Here is a 15515-nt window from a genome sequence, read left to right on the forward strand (position 1 = left end):
TTAGCGACACGAGCTCCAGAAATAGCCTGCCACATTCCAGAACTGGTGCACGCTCTATCAGCAGATAATGCACAGCAAAAGATGCACGCAGGAGAGTATTATTTACAAGTTTATTCAGCGTTGGTCAGAACAAAGAAAAACATGACTGCCTGCTTCAGTGTCTCTGACACACAGAGAGAAAACGCAAAGACACAACAGAAACATCCTGTGAACAGGAAATACGCAGACTCTGTGACTCACAAAGCCTGCTCCCTTTTAAGGTGGAACGGAAATATCCTAACAAAAACTAGGTGCATCTTATACTCAGGTATGTCTTATGGAGCGAAAAATACGGTAGCATATGATTAATTCCTATACTGAGAGAGTTCTTAATTCCCTCTCTTTCCCCGCAAACATTACTATAATCTGAACATAGAAGAATTTTTCATCTAACTGCAAAGGTGAAAAATAGTATAAATTCACTATTTGGTTCATTTATATGACTCACATCGTGTCACTTTTGTTCATTTCATCTTTCACCCGAACATATTCCAGATGAGTTTCCTGGTATATCTTGAGTGAACTCTAGTTAAAGAAACAGATAGTGATTAAAATACAGACATGCAAATAAACAAGTATTTTCTTATAGCTAATGCACTGATTCCTAATATCATGAAACAGCATTGTGAAACTCAGAAGACATACACTAAATAAGGTTGCAGGAGAAGGGGTGTCCACAGCTGTGGAACCACCACTAAAAAGACTCTGGCCCTGATGCCTACTAGGGCTGGGCGGTATTAGCTTGAAATAGTTGAAAAGGGGAGGCGCCGAGGGAAGAACGAGCTCCATTGGCCAGATACAGCTCCGTCCTCCGCACACCGGGTGCTGGTGACAGAGGGAGTCCCTCTACTGCCAGCGCTGGCACGCCAAGGGAAGAACGAGCTCCACTGGCTCCAGTGCCTTGTTCCTCCCTTGGTTTGAGGGCCAGAATATTTCAGAATAAAAAGATCTTCTCATGGGCCAAATGGGGAGGCCTGGAGGGGTTAATCAGTTAGTCCTGTGGGTCTGAAGCTCCCCTTCACTGCATGGATTACAGAACGACCCTCCAGCTACCTTCTTAAGGTCACTCTTGTGCAAACCCTCACTCAGGGACAGGCAATCCAGATGTCTCAAAGCAGGCCTCACCACTTTCTTTCTAAATATTTTCTAATTACATTGAAAAGAACATGGTACCAGCAACTTAGCTGAAAGGCATATGAGACTAAGTGATGTTTAAGAAAAAGATGAAATTTGAAGTAATATTATGTTTGAACTAAACTGATAAGTAATGGACAAAAATTATTTGAAGTTTGAGACATAATATTTGAGAAGTATAAATTAAGAACTGAAACAAGGTAATAAATTACTGTCTATAACTTTATTATTGAGAATGCAGGGAAGGGAGATGTGAGGAAGTCCAGTTAGGTTTGAAAAAATGTGTTATGAACAGTCAGGATGTTTTTATTTTATTTTAGATTTAAGTTCTTGCTTATGTATGTTTTTCTTTGTTTGTTATTTCTTGGTGAAGGGATTGTAGATGTTTGGTGACTTTTCTTTGTTTGAAATTTGCAATAAAAAATATTTATAAAAAAATAATAATTTCTAATTACCTTCTTCTCCTCCAGCTCTGCCTTCACAGATCCCAGCTCCTCCTGACACTTTTCTAGAGGCAAGATTTTCTGCAGCATTTGCTCCACTTGGTGACGAAGTGTGTCATTTTCTCTGAAACGGGGCAATTAATATAACAGAAGTGGAAACAAAACAAGAGACTTGCATGCAATATCTTACTGTCTCCGTGGACACAAAGTCACAGTAGTCCCATGCCCTCCCACCATGGCCCAAGCCACATAGCAAACACAAGCCAAAATGTCCTTATAATATCCCATTGCACTCTCAAACATATTTGCTTAAAAACTATTCTCAGCACCTCACTCTTTTGTCTCAGGGAGCAGACAAAGTACAGAACCAATTATTAACACCCAGAGATTCATCCAGCAGTGATAACTCCCAAGCCCAAAGCCGTGGGCACCGTCTCAGAATTCAAGCAGAATGAGTTCTTACCTTACAGCAAATTGAAGCTGTGATATCTGGTTAAAGAAAACCTGAAATGCAGAGATTAGCTCGATGGCCACAGTTACAGATCAACAAAACCCGCTGTGCCTCAGAGGCATTTCTTATGAGTCTGTTGATAGTCTGATAGCAATATTCATGTACGAAAAGGATGCATTTCATGTCTTGCCTCAAAGGAAGCACGAAGAAGATATTTTATTCTTACTCTCAAGTGCCCAAGAACTTGAGAACTGTACAGAGCAGAACCTGACATGTCAATGGTTGAGTTTGCTTTTACCATGTGTGTGAACGGCAGCTTGTCTTTGCTTGCTTAATTTTTCCTACCATCGTCTGGCAATCTCACATGCAAGATTTGAGCCTCTGTAGACTTGGGGGTCTACCTACAAACTACACCTACAACAGGAGAAACATTTTCTCTGATGATCTTCTGCTGACACGCAAAAAGCATTTTTATTCAGACAGACTTTTGGTCCAATAAGCTGACTTGTTATGATTTGCAGTTTGCTCAATTGGACGTTGTTTTTATCAGTTTTACCTTCTTTTATGCTGTTCCCATTTTATCCTTTGTATTTTACTCTGTTAACAGCCTTCAGCAGTATTTGGGATACACATATTATACATACCTAACAAACAAAATGTAATGTTGGTTATGATGAATATACTGAGCTTGCACTCTGGATTTTCCCTTTCAATCTGTGCAATTAGGAGCCTGGTTTTTTTGCAGCATGTATGCATTTTTCAATGAAAGCACAACAAGACTTGTTTCTAAAGCACCTGCACCCAAATATTAAAAAATTAACCTCAAAGCAGCAACCTTCAGGCTTTAGCATGACAGTGAAAGACGGGGTCAGGATACACTAGAGGCTTCAGTTACAGAAGCCTCTTTCACACAATGTTCACAAAAGCTGTTCCCGTTGCCAAGGAAACAGGATGCCTCCTTTCTGTCAAGGACACTGTGGCTGCTGTTCCCTACCTGTGTGCTGCTGCCTGATGCAACTCAGGGTAATCTGAGCCTTGGCAAATTACGCCACCAAGATTTCAAGTCACAAAGTTGCTACCTTTTCAACAACATCTGTAGGGTGCGCAGTTCAGCCACCCAGTACAGACATGCTCACTATGTATAATTAAGTTCTAACACTTAAACACACCCTACCACCACTTTAGATTTCCCACAACAGTGCTTTGCTCCAAGCAATACACATTCAATTTATTTCCTAGGAAAAGAAACGCAAAAGGATATCGTTGCACTTTTGCTGGTATTCTGTCAGCAAGTGGCTGTAAGAGAGAGAAGGGGGGGGGGAGAATTAAATGCAGGTCCATGCTGAACAAATACATGAAATATTATTGTGCCTGGTGTATATTGAAACTGATCTCTGTGCTTTATAGATTAATTAGCAAGGGCAGATATGCTTTCTCATGTTACTACAAAAAATCAGATTTATTTATTTATTTTAAAAATGTAACACATCCTTCCACTTCTCACACCAGTATATATAATATATTGCACATATGTTCACACATAATTTAAAGCCAAACCATGCCTTAGTGTGTGTGGCTTATCAGTGAGGTCTACTGGAGAGTAAGATATGGTTTGGCTCTCAGTGTGTTATCCAAACCCGGGCTCATGGACTGGCTCACTCCAGACAAATCACGAGCTGTAACCAAGGTCTGCTCCTGGTTTACATCTTGTACTATATTTGGGAGGATGCCACACTATGCCAAACCATGGCTTCGCTCTGGGTAGCACAACAGCAGGAAGAGGGCAATTGTTGTCACCTTCTCTTCAGTAGCCTGTGTGCTCGTGCTAAGCCATCTTTAGCTTAGCATTATGTGCTACCTGAATCAATGTTTGCCCATTTACAGTCCTTCCCCCACACAGCGTCTTTGTGGACTACAAGAACTCCTGCAGTCCTGTGCTGAAAAGTTAAGTCTGCTGCACTGCATCAGGGCCATACTGAATGCAATTTTGCAGAGCAGGGGATTTTACTCCCATTGGGTTTGAATAAGATTGAAAGCAGTCGAGCTGTGCACAAGAGCGGAAAAATGAAAACAGTTGTTATGCGTACACAGGTGAAAAATACATTTGTACAAAAATGGTGACAACGTACTTACTCGGTATCAATGATCTTTTGCTTTAATGCAATTAGGGCAGCTACATATTCATTTAAATTCTGAAAGAAAAAAATGTAGAAGCCAGTTAAGAAAATTCAGCCCCCACACTCCAATAATATATTTTAAGTTCATACTACCCAAACTGGGAATATGTTAGGAACCTTTAGTCTGCAGACAGCAAAAAAATAGGGAAACTGAAAGGCAATGCAATCACAGACAAGATGAAGCAGGTGGCAAATGAATATGTAAAAATCACTTAGATGATTTTTTTAAAAATAAAAAAATTAAAAGGGAAAAGAACCCGAATAAGCTTAGTATATTTACAGTACCTAAATTTAAAAAAGAAGCAGTGGACAGAGCTCCATGCCCAGGTGCCCAGAAATTAGGAATTTTAGGCATATCCTAAGGATGTGGGTGGCACTGTGGGTTAAACCACTGTGCCGCTTGGGCTTGCTGATCAAAAGGTCAGCAGTTCGAATCCCTGCAATGGGATGAGCTCCCGTTGCTCAGTCCCTGCTCCTGCCAACCTAGCAGTTCAAAAGCACGTCAAAGTGCAAGTAGATAAATAGGTACCACTCCGGTGGGAAGGTAAACGGCATTTCCGTGCACTGCTCTGGTTCGCCAGAAGTGGCTTAGTCATGCTGGCCACATGACCCGGAAGCTGTACGCCGGCTCCCTTGGCCAATAAAGTGAGATGAGCGCCGCAACCCCAGAGTCATTCACGACTGGACTTAATTGTCAGGGGTCCCTTTACCTTTAAGCATTAGAATATACAAACCCAAGTTTAGCCTTTTCAGTGGTAGCTCTGCATTTGTAGAATGACCTTCCTTTCCAAGGTTTGTCTTGCCCTCACTTTATATTCGTTTTGATACGGAACGGAAGGGGGGGGGCTCCTTTCCCCCTTCCTTCTAGGAACATCCGAGGCCCCGCTTATTCCTATGGCCCCGCTTTAGCCAATCACAGCCATGCATTCGTCCTGCAGAAGCTAGCTCAGGGAGCTCCTGCACACCTCATTTCACCCCTGACAAGCTGCTGACGGCCCCCCCACGGCGAGAACAATGGATCCGAAACCAGGGACCTCCTGTTACAATGTATCCATTCTGTTTCTGCTTTTGCCCTATAGTACAGAATGGGTTTGAAATCATTGAAATCTTTAGAAATTGATATAAAATCAACCGTAACTCCGATTTCTTCGCTCTCAGTGTCATTCAACTCAGTTCCCCGTGGACTCCATGATGCTATCCCTACTTCCATAATCCCCGAAGCGGCAGGTCACGTACGCAGGAACTTCTTAATTCGCCAAACCTTCCCTCTAGGCAATATTAGGTGGCAGACGATGCTTATCTCTGACCCATTGTCTTGCCACCACCAGTACTCAATAAATATGTATCTATGTATATTTCCCGCTCCGCATATCCCCCCTCCCTCATCCGAAAATGCTAATTAATGTAATCCCACCTTTTCATAATGTATTCATGACGTGTAAAGTATATTCATGATGTAACTTGTGAAACCCAACCTTCCCATAATGTATTCGTGACGTTTCATGCACTGTATTCTGGGATATGGAGGGAAATTTCAAAAGTTCATGTCACCCCTTTCTCTGGGTTCAATCTCGCCTTGAACCTGTTGCGCAATAAACTTGGATCTTCTGCAGTTTGCTCCTGCGTCCGGCTGAGCTCATTTTCTTCCGCAGGGACCCACGGACTTAGTCCGATGAGCTGGGTGGCAGAGTAACCCCGCACCCAGATTTTAGCCGTAACAGTTGGCGCCCAACGTGGGGCTTGTGGTTCTCCCGAGCTGCTGACTGGGGGCCCCGAAATCTTCAGCCGGCTCCGGGCCATTTTGCCTGGGAAGATCCTTTTGGACCCCCAGCCATCTTCCGGGCGGTAATCGAAAGCCCTAGGAGTTCAGCCGGGGAGCAAAAGAGGGATCCAGCCGGCTTATTCATCGATCCCGGGATCATCATAGAAGACGCGTGAGTATAAGGAAAAAGGAAAATCCAGTGCACTGGTGGGAAGGGGGTGGAATCTCCTGGCAACTGAATTCTCTGCCCTCCTCTCTATCGCTCCTTCTTGCCTTTCTCTTGGTCCGGTTAGTGAGAGAGACCGTGGACCGCTGCTCAACCCGAAAGGGGGGTTCTGAGCTCTATCTCTTTTCCTTAAAATCTCCAGCCAGCCGCACCAATTGGGAGCCCGAAAGTAAGACGGAGAGACCCGACTTGAAAGATAGCCGACTTTCCGCAACGGGCATCCCAGTTGAAAGCAAGGGGTTGGAGCTCTCTTTCCGAACTTCCCTAGCGCCCTAGCAAGGGGGCGGGAAGGAGTCTGGCTTTCTATCCCAATCCCAGCCGCACTGGTCGGTGCCATGTAACCGTGCGTGAGCCCGCTTCCAAAAGCAAGGGGGATTTTCAGTTCGAAATTCTATCCAGGGACCACCCGATCTGGCACCGCATGGCGCGGGCGTCCAGTAGGGCCCCTTTTCCTGAGATGTGACGATAGGTAGGAGGTTGCCAGGAGGGATAGCCCATGAGGAATTGGGCAGGACCGGCAGAGTGGAAAGAGACCCCAGGTTATAGGAAATAAGGAAATAGGAAATAAGGAAATAGGAAAGGGAACGCAAGGAACTGGATAGCTAGAGCTCTCTAAAACCCACTAAGGAAGTTGCCAGGCAACTAGAAGCCCCTTCTCCTCTTTACTATACGTCCCTGTACTAAGCATACCAAACCCCTAGACATACCAATCCTAATCAACCCCTCTTTTTCCCCTTCTCTATCCCAGACACCCCCCCCCCAAAAAAAAAGGAAAAGGAAAAAAAGCAACAACAGCAACGCATGCATCTATAAAGGGGTACCCAGTCAACCAAGCGTTGTGAGCCCTACCAGTCTGATTACCTGGTGGTGTGTTTGAAGAGGCAAGGAGGCTCATAAAACCATGTGGGACCTTCCTACTAATTTCACTTAATGAAGCCAAAGGTAGTGGCCCATCTCCTTGCAATAACCAACTAAAGGATGAGAATATATATGTTTACATGTTGTCTGTTATGTGTGTTGTCTGTTAATACATATATGAGAATATGTATGTTTACATGTTGTCCGTTATGTGTGTTGTCTGTTCCTTCTGTCTCTGGCAGACTGCCTTTCTTAAGTGTGCATAGTTTAAACTGCAAGCTTGCTTCAAAATTTAAATCTAAGGAAGCCATGCTGGATCTTAGCAGTCCTAAATAAGAGAAAATGAGAATGAAGTGTGCAAATGTTTACCCCACCTCTTGCTTTGCCCCAACTTTTGAGATTGTGAGTCTACAGTCTTATTTTGGAAGGTGCTGATAACCTAATGTTTCTGCTGCAAAAGCCTAGTTGAGCCAACTGCTCTCAAGCTAAAATGCAGTGTATGTATTTCATTAAGCATATGCCTATGAAAGTATGGTGTTCCTTCTAAGAAAAATATCTGAGTCCAGTTTTAACTTTGATTTGGTTGGACAGAAGAGTTATTGTAAGGCTCCTGATATCAGTCTCTATAAGACTTCCTGGCTTTTTTTTATTAGAAAATGCCCCCCCCTTGTTTCATTCTGTCTCTTCCAGGGTTTTTTTTTCCCCCTTCTCCTTCTTATTCTGTGCCAGGTAAATTTACTCCTGAGTAAGCTTCCTTTAAAGGAAACTGCAAGGGGGGGCATAGATTAGGCTTACTATTGCTCTGCAAGTTCAACAAAATTGTCAAATCTATGGCTGTTGTAATTATTTGTGAGTGGTTATATCAATTGAATTAACTTTGCTTTATAAAAGATCCTCTCCCTATCTTAGGAAAAATGTTAACTTCAATCTTCCTTTAAAGATAATTTCTATAGGTATGTGTGTGTTTCTGGTAGTACAAATCTTGCTACGAACCCTGTATTTTAGGGTTGGACTAGATGACCCCAGGTCCCTTTCAACTTTCCCAATTTGTGGCTGATGAGTTGAAATTCAGCCCAGGTTGGCTCTTTGTTTTTTAAAAGGTGTGATGAGAGGTGAAAGCCATGATGTTTGAAGCAGAACTGGTGATATCAGGCATTTAAGTGATTACAGTGTTTATCATTTTGTCTATTATTTACAAAAATCAGACTTAAAAGTCTACTCAAAGTTTAAGCACATACAAATGGATAATCAAGTAGAATTAGCCTTGACCAATCCATTTGTCTGCAAATGGTAAGGCCGAAATGACTGAGAATGTTTTTTTTAAAAAAAAAATCCTATGAATTCTAACTCCCTGGCCATTTTTACTCATAAATAAGAGAGCGGTTGATTGTTCCGCGAATGGCCAGAGGGATATTAGCCCTTCCCTGTACATAAAGGAAGCAGTCTCGTTTGCTTGGGCTGAAATCCCTAGCTTTGGTGAATACTTAAATTGCTGAGTTTCTCTTTTTTGTTTAAAATCAAACCCTGTTTTCAAAATCTACTCCATACCCTTCCCTTCCCTTATTCAAATGTTAATTTAGCCAAAGGATGCAACATTTTCAATGGTACAAAGGGTTTGCTGAGACATGAACTCTGCACATGCACAGAGGCTAGATCAACTAAAGAACAGAGAGAGAGAGAGAGGACGGGGGGGGGGACTGTAAGGAGGGAGAGGAGGTTTCTTCCAAATGTAAAAGAGAAGTCGGAACCATTGAGGGAAATCACCCTTAATCTGTCTTTGCTCCAGGGGCTACTTAAGACAAAAGGCTACAAAAAACAACAACAACAACAACAAAAACTAGCCCATCAAAAGTCAAGAGCTTTCCAGGTTCCAAATCTTAACATGCCAAATTCTTTTCACAGGTAAATATCAAAGCATTCCCCCCTCAATGGGAATTTTAGGAACAGCATTTCCTGACAGGCTTCTCACATGAAATAATTTTCCCTTTTAACAGGATATGTGAACCCCGATAACAAAGTGCTTGTCCCTTTTTCCTCCCACAGCAACTTTCTTTCTGTTCTGTGAAACACGTCTGAATCCCTGCTATATTAGTGACTTCCATCTCTTTGTGGCTTTGACACTTTTTTAAAGTTACAAATAATCTGTTTTCATTTATTTAATCCGTTTCTCCATGATGTCTATGAAGTTAATCGAAGCACAACCAAACATTGTTTGTGGAATGGTACTTGTTTACCTTCGGCCTGAGCATCTCTTATTAATTCTGTCATTTTGGCTAGTGCAAGGTACTTGCACAACTTTAAATTGCCATTCATTTTTTCCTTGGTATTAAGTCATTTTCCAGTATTGTCCTATTAACATTCTAGCCGATGTTGTCACATCAAGAAACACTCTTTTATTTTCATTGTTACTTCAGATTTCTTAAAATTGTGTGTCTTAGCATTTATTTATTTTTCGTTCCTCATAAGTCATTGTGTGTGTTTCATTATTATTTTAACCTTGTATTTTTTTTACAGTTCTCTTTCCCTCCAAAGTGAAGGAAAGCAAACAAACTTGGCAGATAATAACAGTAGTTATAGGAAAATGTGATAATAATATTGGAATGAATGAAACGCTTAATTCGCTAAGATTTTATTATTTGCAACTTCCAACAGAAACCGAAGGACATCCTTTTCGCCTTTTGCCCCCTCCCTTTTCTAACTGTCTTTAAGCCCCAAAACCCTGCCCCTTACAGGATATCACTTCTACAGATGTGCAATGATGAAAAGCAGCAACAACCCCTCATGGCTAAGGGGAGGAGTTGAATTGCAAGGACATTTTCTCACTTTTGAACCTTAAGACTGTGCTCCAGGATTCAAAAGATACATGCATAAAAGATCACAATTGTGTCAAGATATGTAACTGATATTTAATTAGTTTGTTTTGTATTATGTGTTATTATGTAAGAATGTTGAAATGTGTCTGACAGTGTGATTTCCACAAAGGGGGGCAATTTTTGTGTGTAATTGTTTTTATGTTTAATGTCTAATTGCTTACACACCAATGGAGAATTCTCATGCATTTTATACTTTCTAATAGCTCACACTATTGTGTAGTCCAATGTTTAGATCAATTTATAACCACATTTAATTGTTCCACCGCCAACTTTCCCTATCCATTTTAAAGTGTGTTAAACCTCGTTTTGCCAAGGACAAGCTTCTGGATCCATAAAACACCAGGTACATGAAGGTGCATATGCTTTGGTTTAGCAGGAATGATCCCTTATAGAGTTAAATTGACTTATTTGGACAACTGCCCTTGTTAAGAATGGTTTTCTTTTAACAGATTGGTTTGAAGAGTTGAGAACCATGGGGCAAGATAAATTCAAATTGGACTCAGTTTGAATTGGGCACGTGTATCCAGGCTGCAATTAGCCTTTTGGTCCTTTAAGTGCAAGTGAGCAACCCCCATGCGTGCAAAACCACAGCCTATAATAGAATCCCATAGGAAGGCCAAGGCGAAGACCTCTCCCTCACGAGATGCCCAAACCTGTGCCAGCTATGGTGAATGCCAGGCAACATGGTTAAATGAAAGCCCTGAGGGGATTCAACAGACAGGATGTGTTGCTGTAGCACTATGTCAGTGTGAGACCACAGAAGAGCTAGCTTGACACCTGAGAAATACACAAAAATGGCGAAGGACAAAACACCAACTGCATTTTTCAGTCATCAGACCTTCCTGCTAGGTGTAAAGCACAAAACACTATTGAGAATGCCACAAGTAATTTAGCAACAAAATACAAGAGGTGTTCTTTATATAATACCCTATATGCAGCTACCTGCACTGCTATACTTGCAAATGACCGTAAGAGGCATGGCTTGCAAGTCCCTTTCAGGTTTGCATAAAGCCACACATCCCATTCACCGAGATTTAGGGTGCGGAGAAAAGATTTGCAAGTTCTTACAGAACTTTAATGCAAATCTATCTCCGAATGGGGGACTGATACGGAACGGAAGGGGGGGGGCTCCTTTCCCCCTTCCTTCTAGGAACATCCGAGGCCCCGCTTATTCCTATGGCCCCGCTTTAGCCAATCACAGCCATGCATTCGTCCTGCAGAAGCTAGCTCAGGGAGCTCCTGCACACCTCATTTCACCCCTGACAAGCTGCTGACGGCCCCCCCACGGCGAGAACAATGGATCCGAAACCAGGGACCTCCTGTTACAATGTATCCATTCTGTTTCTGCTTTTGCCCTATAGTACAGAATGGGTTTGAAATCATTGAAATCTTTAGAAATTGATATAAAATCAACCGTAACTCCGATTTCTTCGCTCTCAGTGTCATTCAACTCAGTTCCCCGTGGACTCCATGATGCTATCCCTACTTCCATAATCCCCGAAGCGGCAGGTCACGTACGCAGGAACTTCTTAATTCGCCAAACCTTCCCTCTAGGCAATATTAGGTGGCAGACGATGCTTATCTCTGACCCATTGTCTTGCCACCACCAGTACTCAATAAATATGTATCTATGTATATTTCCCGCTCCGCATATCCCCCCTCCCTCATCCGAAAATGCTAATTAATGTAATCCCACCTTTTCATAATGTATTCATGACGTGTAAAGTATATTCATGATGTAACTTGTGAAACCCAACCTTCCCATAATGTATTCGTGACGTTTCATGCACTGTATTCTGGGATATGGAGGGAAATTTCAAAAGTTCATGTCACCCCTTTCTCTGGGTTCAATCTCGCCTTGAACCTGTTGCGCAATAAACTTGGATCTTCTGCAGTTTGCTCCTGCGTCCGGCTGAGCTCATTTTCTTCCGCAGGGACCCACGGACTTAGTCCGATGAGCTGGGTGGCAGAGTAACCCCGCACCCAGATTTTAGCCGTAACAGTTTAGACACCAGGCAAAAGCTCATCTTTTTTGCCACACTTTTAGAGTTTGGTGGGGAAGAGTCGTTATCGAGTTTTGATGCTGGCAGTTATGTTATTGTGCTCCTTTCCTGGCCAATTCTCAACAGGTTTCCTAACATTTGGTGGGAAACTTGGAACCTGAGCATCTTTAAGAATTAAGTAAAATCAATTTAAACGGAATGTGGGAGGGATTTGAAATCTATTTGTTCAGCAGCATCATACAGTGTGGTTTAAAACATATTTCAAAATGTCAGGGACAAGATGGATTAGAAGTTGTGGGCACCTTCTTTTTCAAGTATGAAGGCAACAAGCAATCACAATAGAGTTTTTAAAGCTATTTGTGACTATATGGCTCATATTCAGGCAGGCTTGTAGATCACTGTTTGCCGGCTTGGTTACAGCAAGTAAGAATCATCACCAGGTGACTAAGTAGGGAAGACTTTGTTCATTGGAAGATACTTTCTTCTCCTTTCAAATTGTTGATGTGTTACAAATCCTTGAAATAGGTATGCGTGAGCAGGAAGTGAGCCCATAAACATTTCCTACTTGTATATATTATCTCAAGCAGTTCCATCCAAATTTTATTGGGTTTGAATTATTCAATCGTCTTGATCCTTTTCTTTTTTCTTCCCTCTACCTTCTGTGACAAGTTCCGCTGCATATTTCTTTAAAGGACTCGCGGCCCTAAATCAGCATTTTCAGTGAGCTACCCACAATGACTTTGAAGTCTCTTACAGCACAATCCTAACTATGTCTACCTATAAGTAAATACTACTGATTCCAATGGGGCTTACTCTCAGGTAAGTGGGATTACAACTACAGCCTTAGGTTGTGATCTTACTGCAACTTCTCCAGTGCTGAGTCCCATTGAACTCAACTGGGCTTACTTCTGAATATACATATCGGATTATGGTGGTGCTCACTTGATTTTATAGACTTGGGTTAGTTATCTTTTCCTCCCCAACTCTCTGAAATCACCCTTGCAACATACCACTATTATTATTGGTAGTAATCTTTTATTATTACAATTCTTTAATAAATTAATTGGGGTGTATGGGTTGTTAGGGGAGGTGTAGCTAGGGGAGGACATGTTGTGTTCCTTCTGGGGTAGTTTGTCCACCTTTGGTCCCCACCCTGTACTCAGCTCTCACCTGTATCTCCTAGAAGCTGCCAGCATGGGACAGCGGCCACAATCCCAGGAAACGGCTTCAGCTGGCCAGCTAAACCAGGTGAGGGGAGCCAATGGGCCTCAAACCCTCTGTGAGTTAGGGACTTCCCCTGCATGCTCTGGCGGATTGTGTGGATGAGACCAATAACGGGTCCAACAGTCAAGAAGATGGTTTCTGCACATGCTGTAGAGGGAAGCGAGGGGCAGATGGGGCTCCTCAACCTGGGAAGGTAGACTATTTAGGAGAAAGAAAATACTGGTCCTAAACCTCTGCTGCCTTGTGGGATACCATCAGGAGAAGGCTAAGGAGTAAACCCTCCACAAATCCAGAGTGGAGACCCTAATACAGTTGGATGGTGTCATGTCTGCTACCTTCCAGCACATAGCTGTCAACGTTTTCCTTTTTTTAAGGGAAATTCCCTTATACCGAATAGGATTTTTTTAAAGGGAAATTCCCTTATACCGAATAGGATTCCTCGCAAGAAAAGGGAAAAGTTGACAGCTATGCTCCGGCAACTCCTGCACCTAAGCTGGTGCCAAACGTACTGCTCTGCTTTTGTTTGGACCCCATCAACAAGGGTTGTGTCATCTAGGCTCCCCCCATACACATTGCCCAGGCTTGTGCTCCGGGGAGGTCAGTTTGGTGATGCAGTTTGACTTCACCGCTGGAGGAGCATCCATTGCCTCCTGAGTCAGATGCCAACAACCATTTATTAATTGCCTTCTAAATCACTGTCTCAAGGCAATTTACACATAAGATAAGACCATTTACAAATTCCACGCCTGCTAAAAACATTCCTCTTTTAGACAAGGCTACCCAGATACTTAGAAAGTTGAGGTGATTTTAATCCATTTTTGGTTTTTTTTAACTTTTGTATCTTTTAAAGCATGGATATGAATTATTCTTGATTTTATTGTGTTATCTTTCTGTAAACTGCTTTGGTTTGTGTGTGTGGTTTTTTTTACAATGAGGCAGTGTATAAATTTTATGAACTACAGTAAATAGTTAAAAACACAAGAACAACAAATATATTTAAAATGAGACTAAATCTTAGCAAGTGGACACTCACAAAGTTTGGGGAGCTTGTTGAAACAAAAATCATATTCAGCTGCTTCTGAAAAGTGCAGATACTGGGTACCTGTCTCAACAAGAATGCTTCTCCACAGAACAGGGGTAGCCCTGCTGTGAGTTACTGTGGAGAGGGTTTCTGAGATATTTGGGACTTGAAGGAGACTTGCAGACTGCAGTGTTCTACTGGGTGTATAAGGCAGCCTCTCAAGTAACCTGGTATCGGCTAAGGACTACAATAGGTTCCTGGAATGCCTCATAACTTACTTTATCCACAATTTGCCAGAACAATTCTATAGCACCTGAATATGTTTTTTAAAAAAAATAAATACCCAGATCGCTCATATGAAAAACAGTTGAGAATGTGAAGACACATGCCTATATATCTCCCACTGAGACAAGTGATCAGCTATGCCATCCATCAACTCATATTTTACAGTGAGGTATCAAATATGAGAGGGACGCGGGTGGCGCTGTGGGTTAAACCACTGAGCCTAGGACTTGCCGATCAGAAGGTCGGCGGTTCAAATCCCCGCAACGGGGAGAGCTCCCGTTGCTCGGTCCCAGCTCCTGCCAACCTAGCAGTTCGAAAGCACGTCAAAGTGCAAGTAGATAAATAGGTACCACTCCAGCGGGAAGGTAAATGGTGTTTCCGTGTGCTGCTCTGGTTCGCCAGAAGCGACTTAGTCATGCTGGCCACATGACCCGGAAACTGTACACCGGCTCCCTCGGCCAATAAAGCGAGATGAGCGCCGCAACCCCAGAGTCGGCCACTACTGGACCTAATGGTCAGGGGTCCCTTTACCTTTACTTTATCAAATATGATAGATGAAAGAACCTCAAAGCCAAACTGCAGCTTTCTAGCATTTTGGATACAGCTTCTATTTGAGGTATGGACAGCTTGCCCTCTTCCTGTTATACAGTGGTGATTCCCAGAGTTGTCAATGAAGACAGGCTTCCTATAAAATTTGCTATGGAAGAACAAGTAGCATAAGGTCCTGGGGAAGAGAATCCTTTGAAGGGTCAGCAAAACGTGGAGGAAAAGGTGATGTAACGTACCTGCAAACACTGTACAGTTGTGATATTCTACAAACTACAATTAAGGGATGAAGGAAAAATAGGATGCAGTGGAGGTGAGCTGTACTACAAATTCTTATGCTAAACTGTACCTCAGAAGGCTTTCTCCTTCAGCTGACATATACATGCACAAACACAAATATGTTCTTTCACTCGTTCTCACTTTGCAGCAAGCAATGGAATTTCACAAATGAATTTTAAAGTCACAGCAATGGG

The 15515-nt window shown here is 42.5% G+C and overlaps 1 protein-coding gene across 2 annotated transcripts in view; it reads right to left on the reverse strand.

The window, feature by feature from the left end:
* The window catches only part of ICE1 (interactor of little elongation complex ELL subunit 1), a 43086-nt gene that overhangs the window by 25717 nt on the left and 1854 nt on the right, over window positions 1-15515 (reverse strand). For both annotated transcript variants that reach the window (XM_081206125.1, XM_081206127.1), the window contains exons 2-6: window positions 4201-4259; window positions 3328-3363; window positions 2080-2097; window positions 1629-1740; window positions 488-564 (exon numbers count right to left, since the gene is read on the reverse strand). In XM_081206125.1, coding sequence (XP_081062251.1) covers window positions 488-564; window positions 1629-1740; window positions 2080-2097; window positions 3328-3363; window positions 4201-4259 — 302 coding nt within the window. The remainder of the gene's footprint in view (window positions 1-487; window positions 565-1628; window positions 1741-2079; window positions 2098-3327; window positions 3364-4200; window positions 4260-15515) is intronic.

Source organism: Podarcis bocagei (assembly GCF_964188305.1).
Source record: "Podarcis bocagei genome assembly, chromosome: 8".
Lineage (NCBI taxonomy): Eukaryota > Metazoa > Chordata > Lepidosauria > Squamata > Lacertidae > Podarcis > Podarcis bocagei.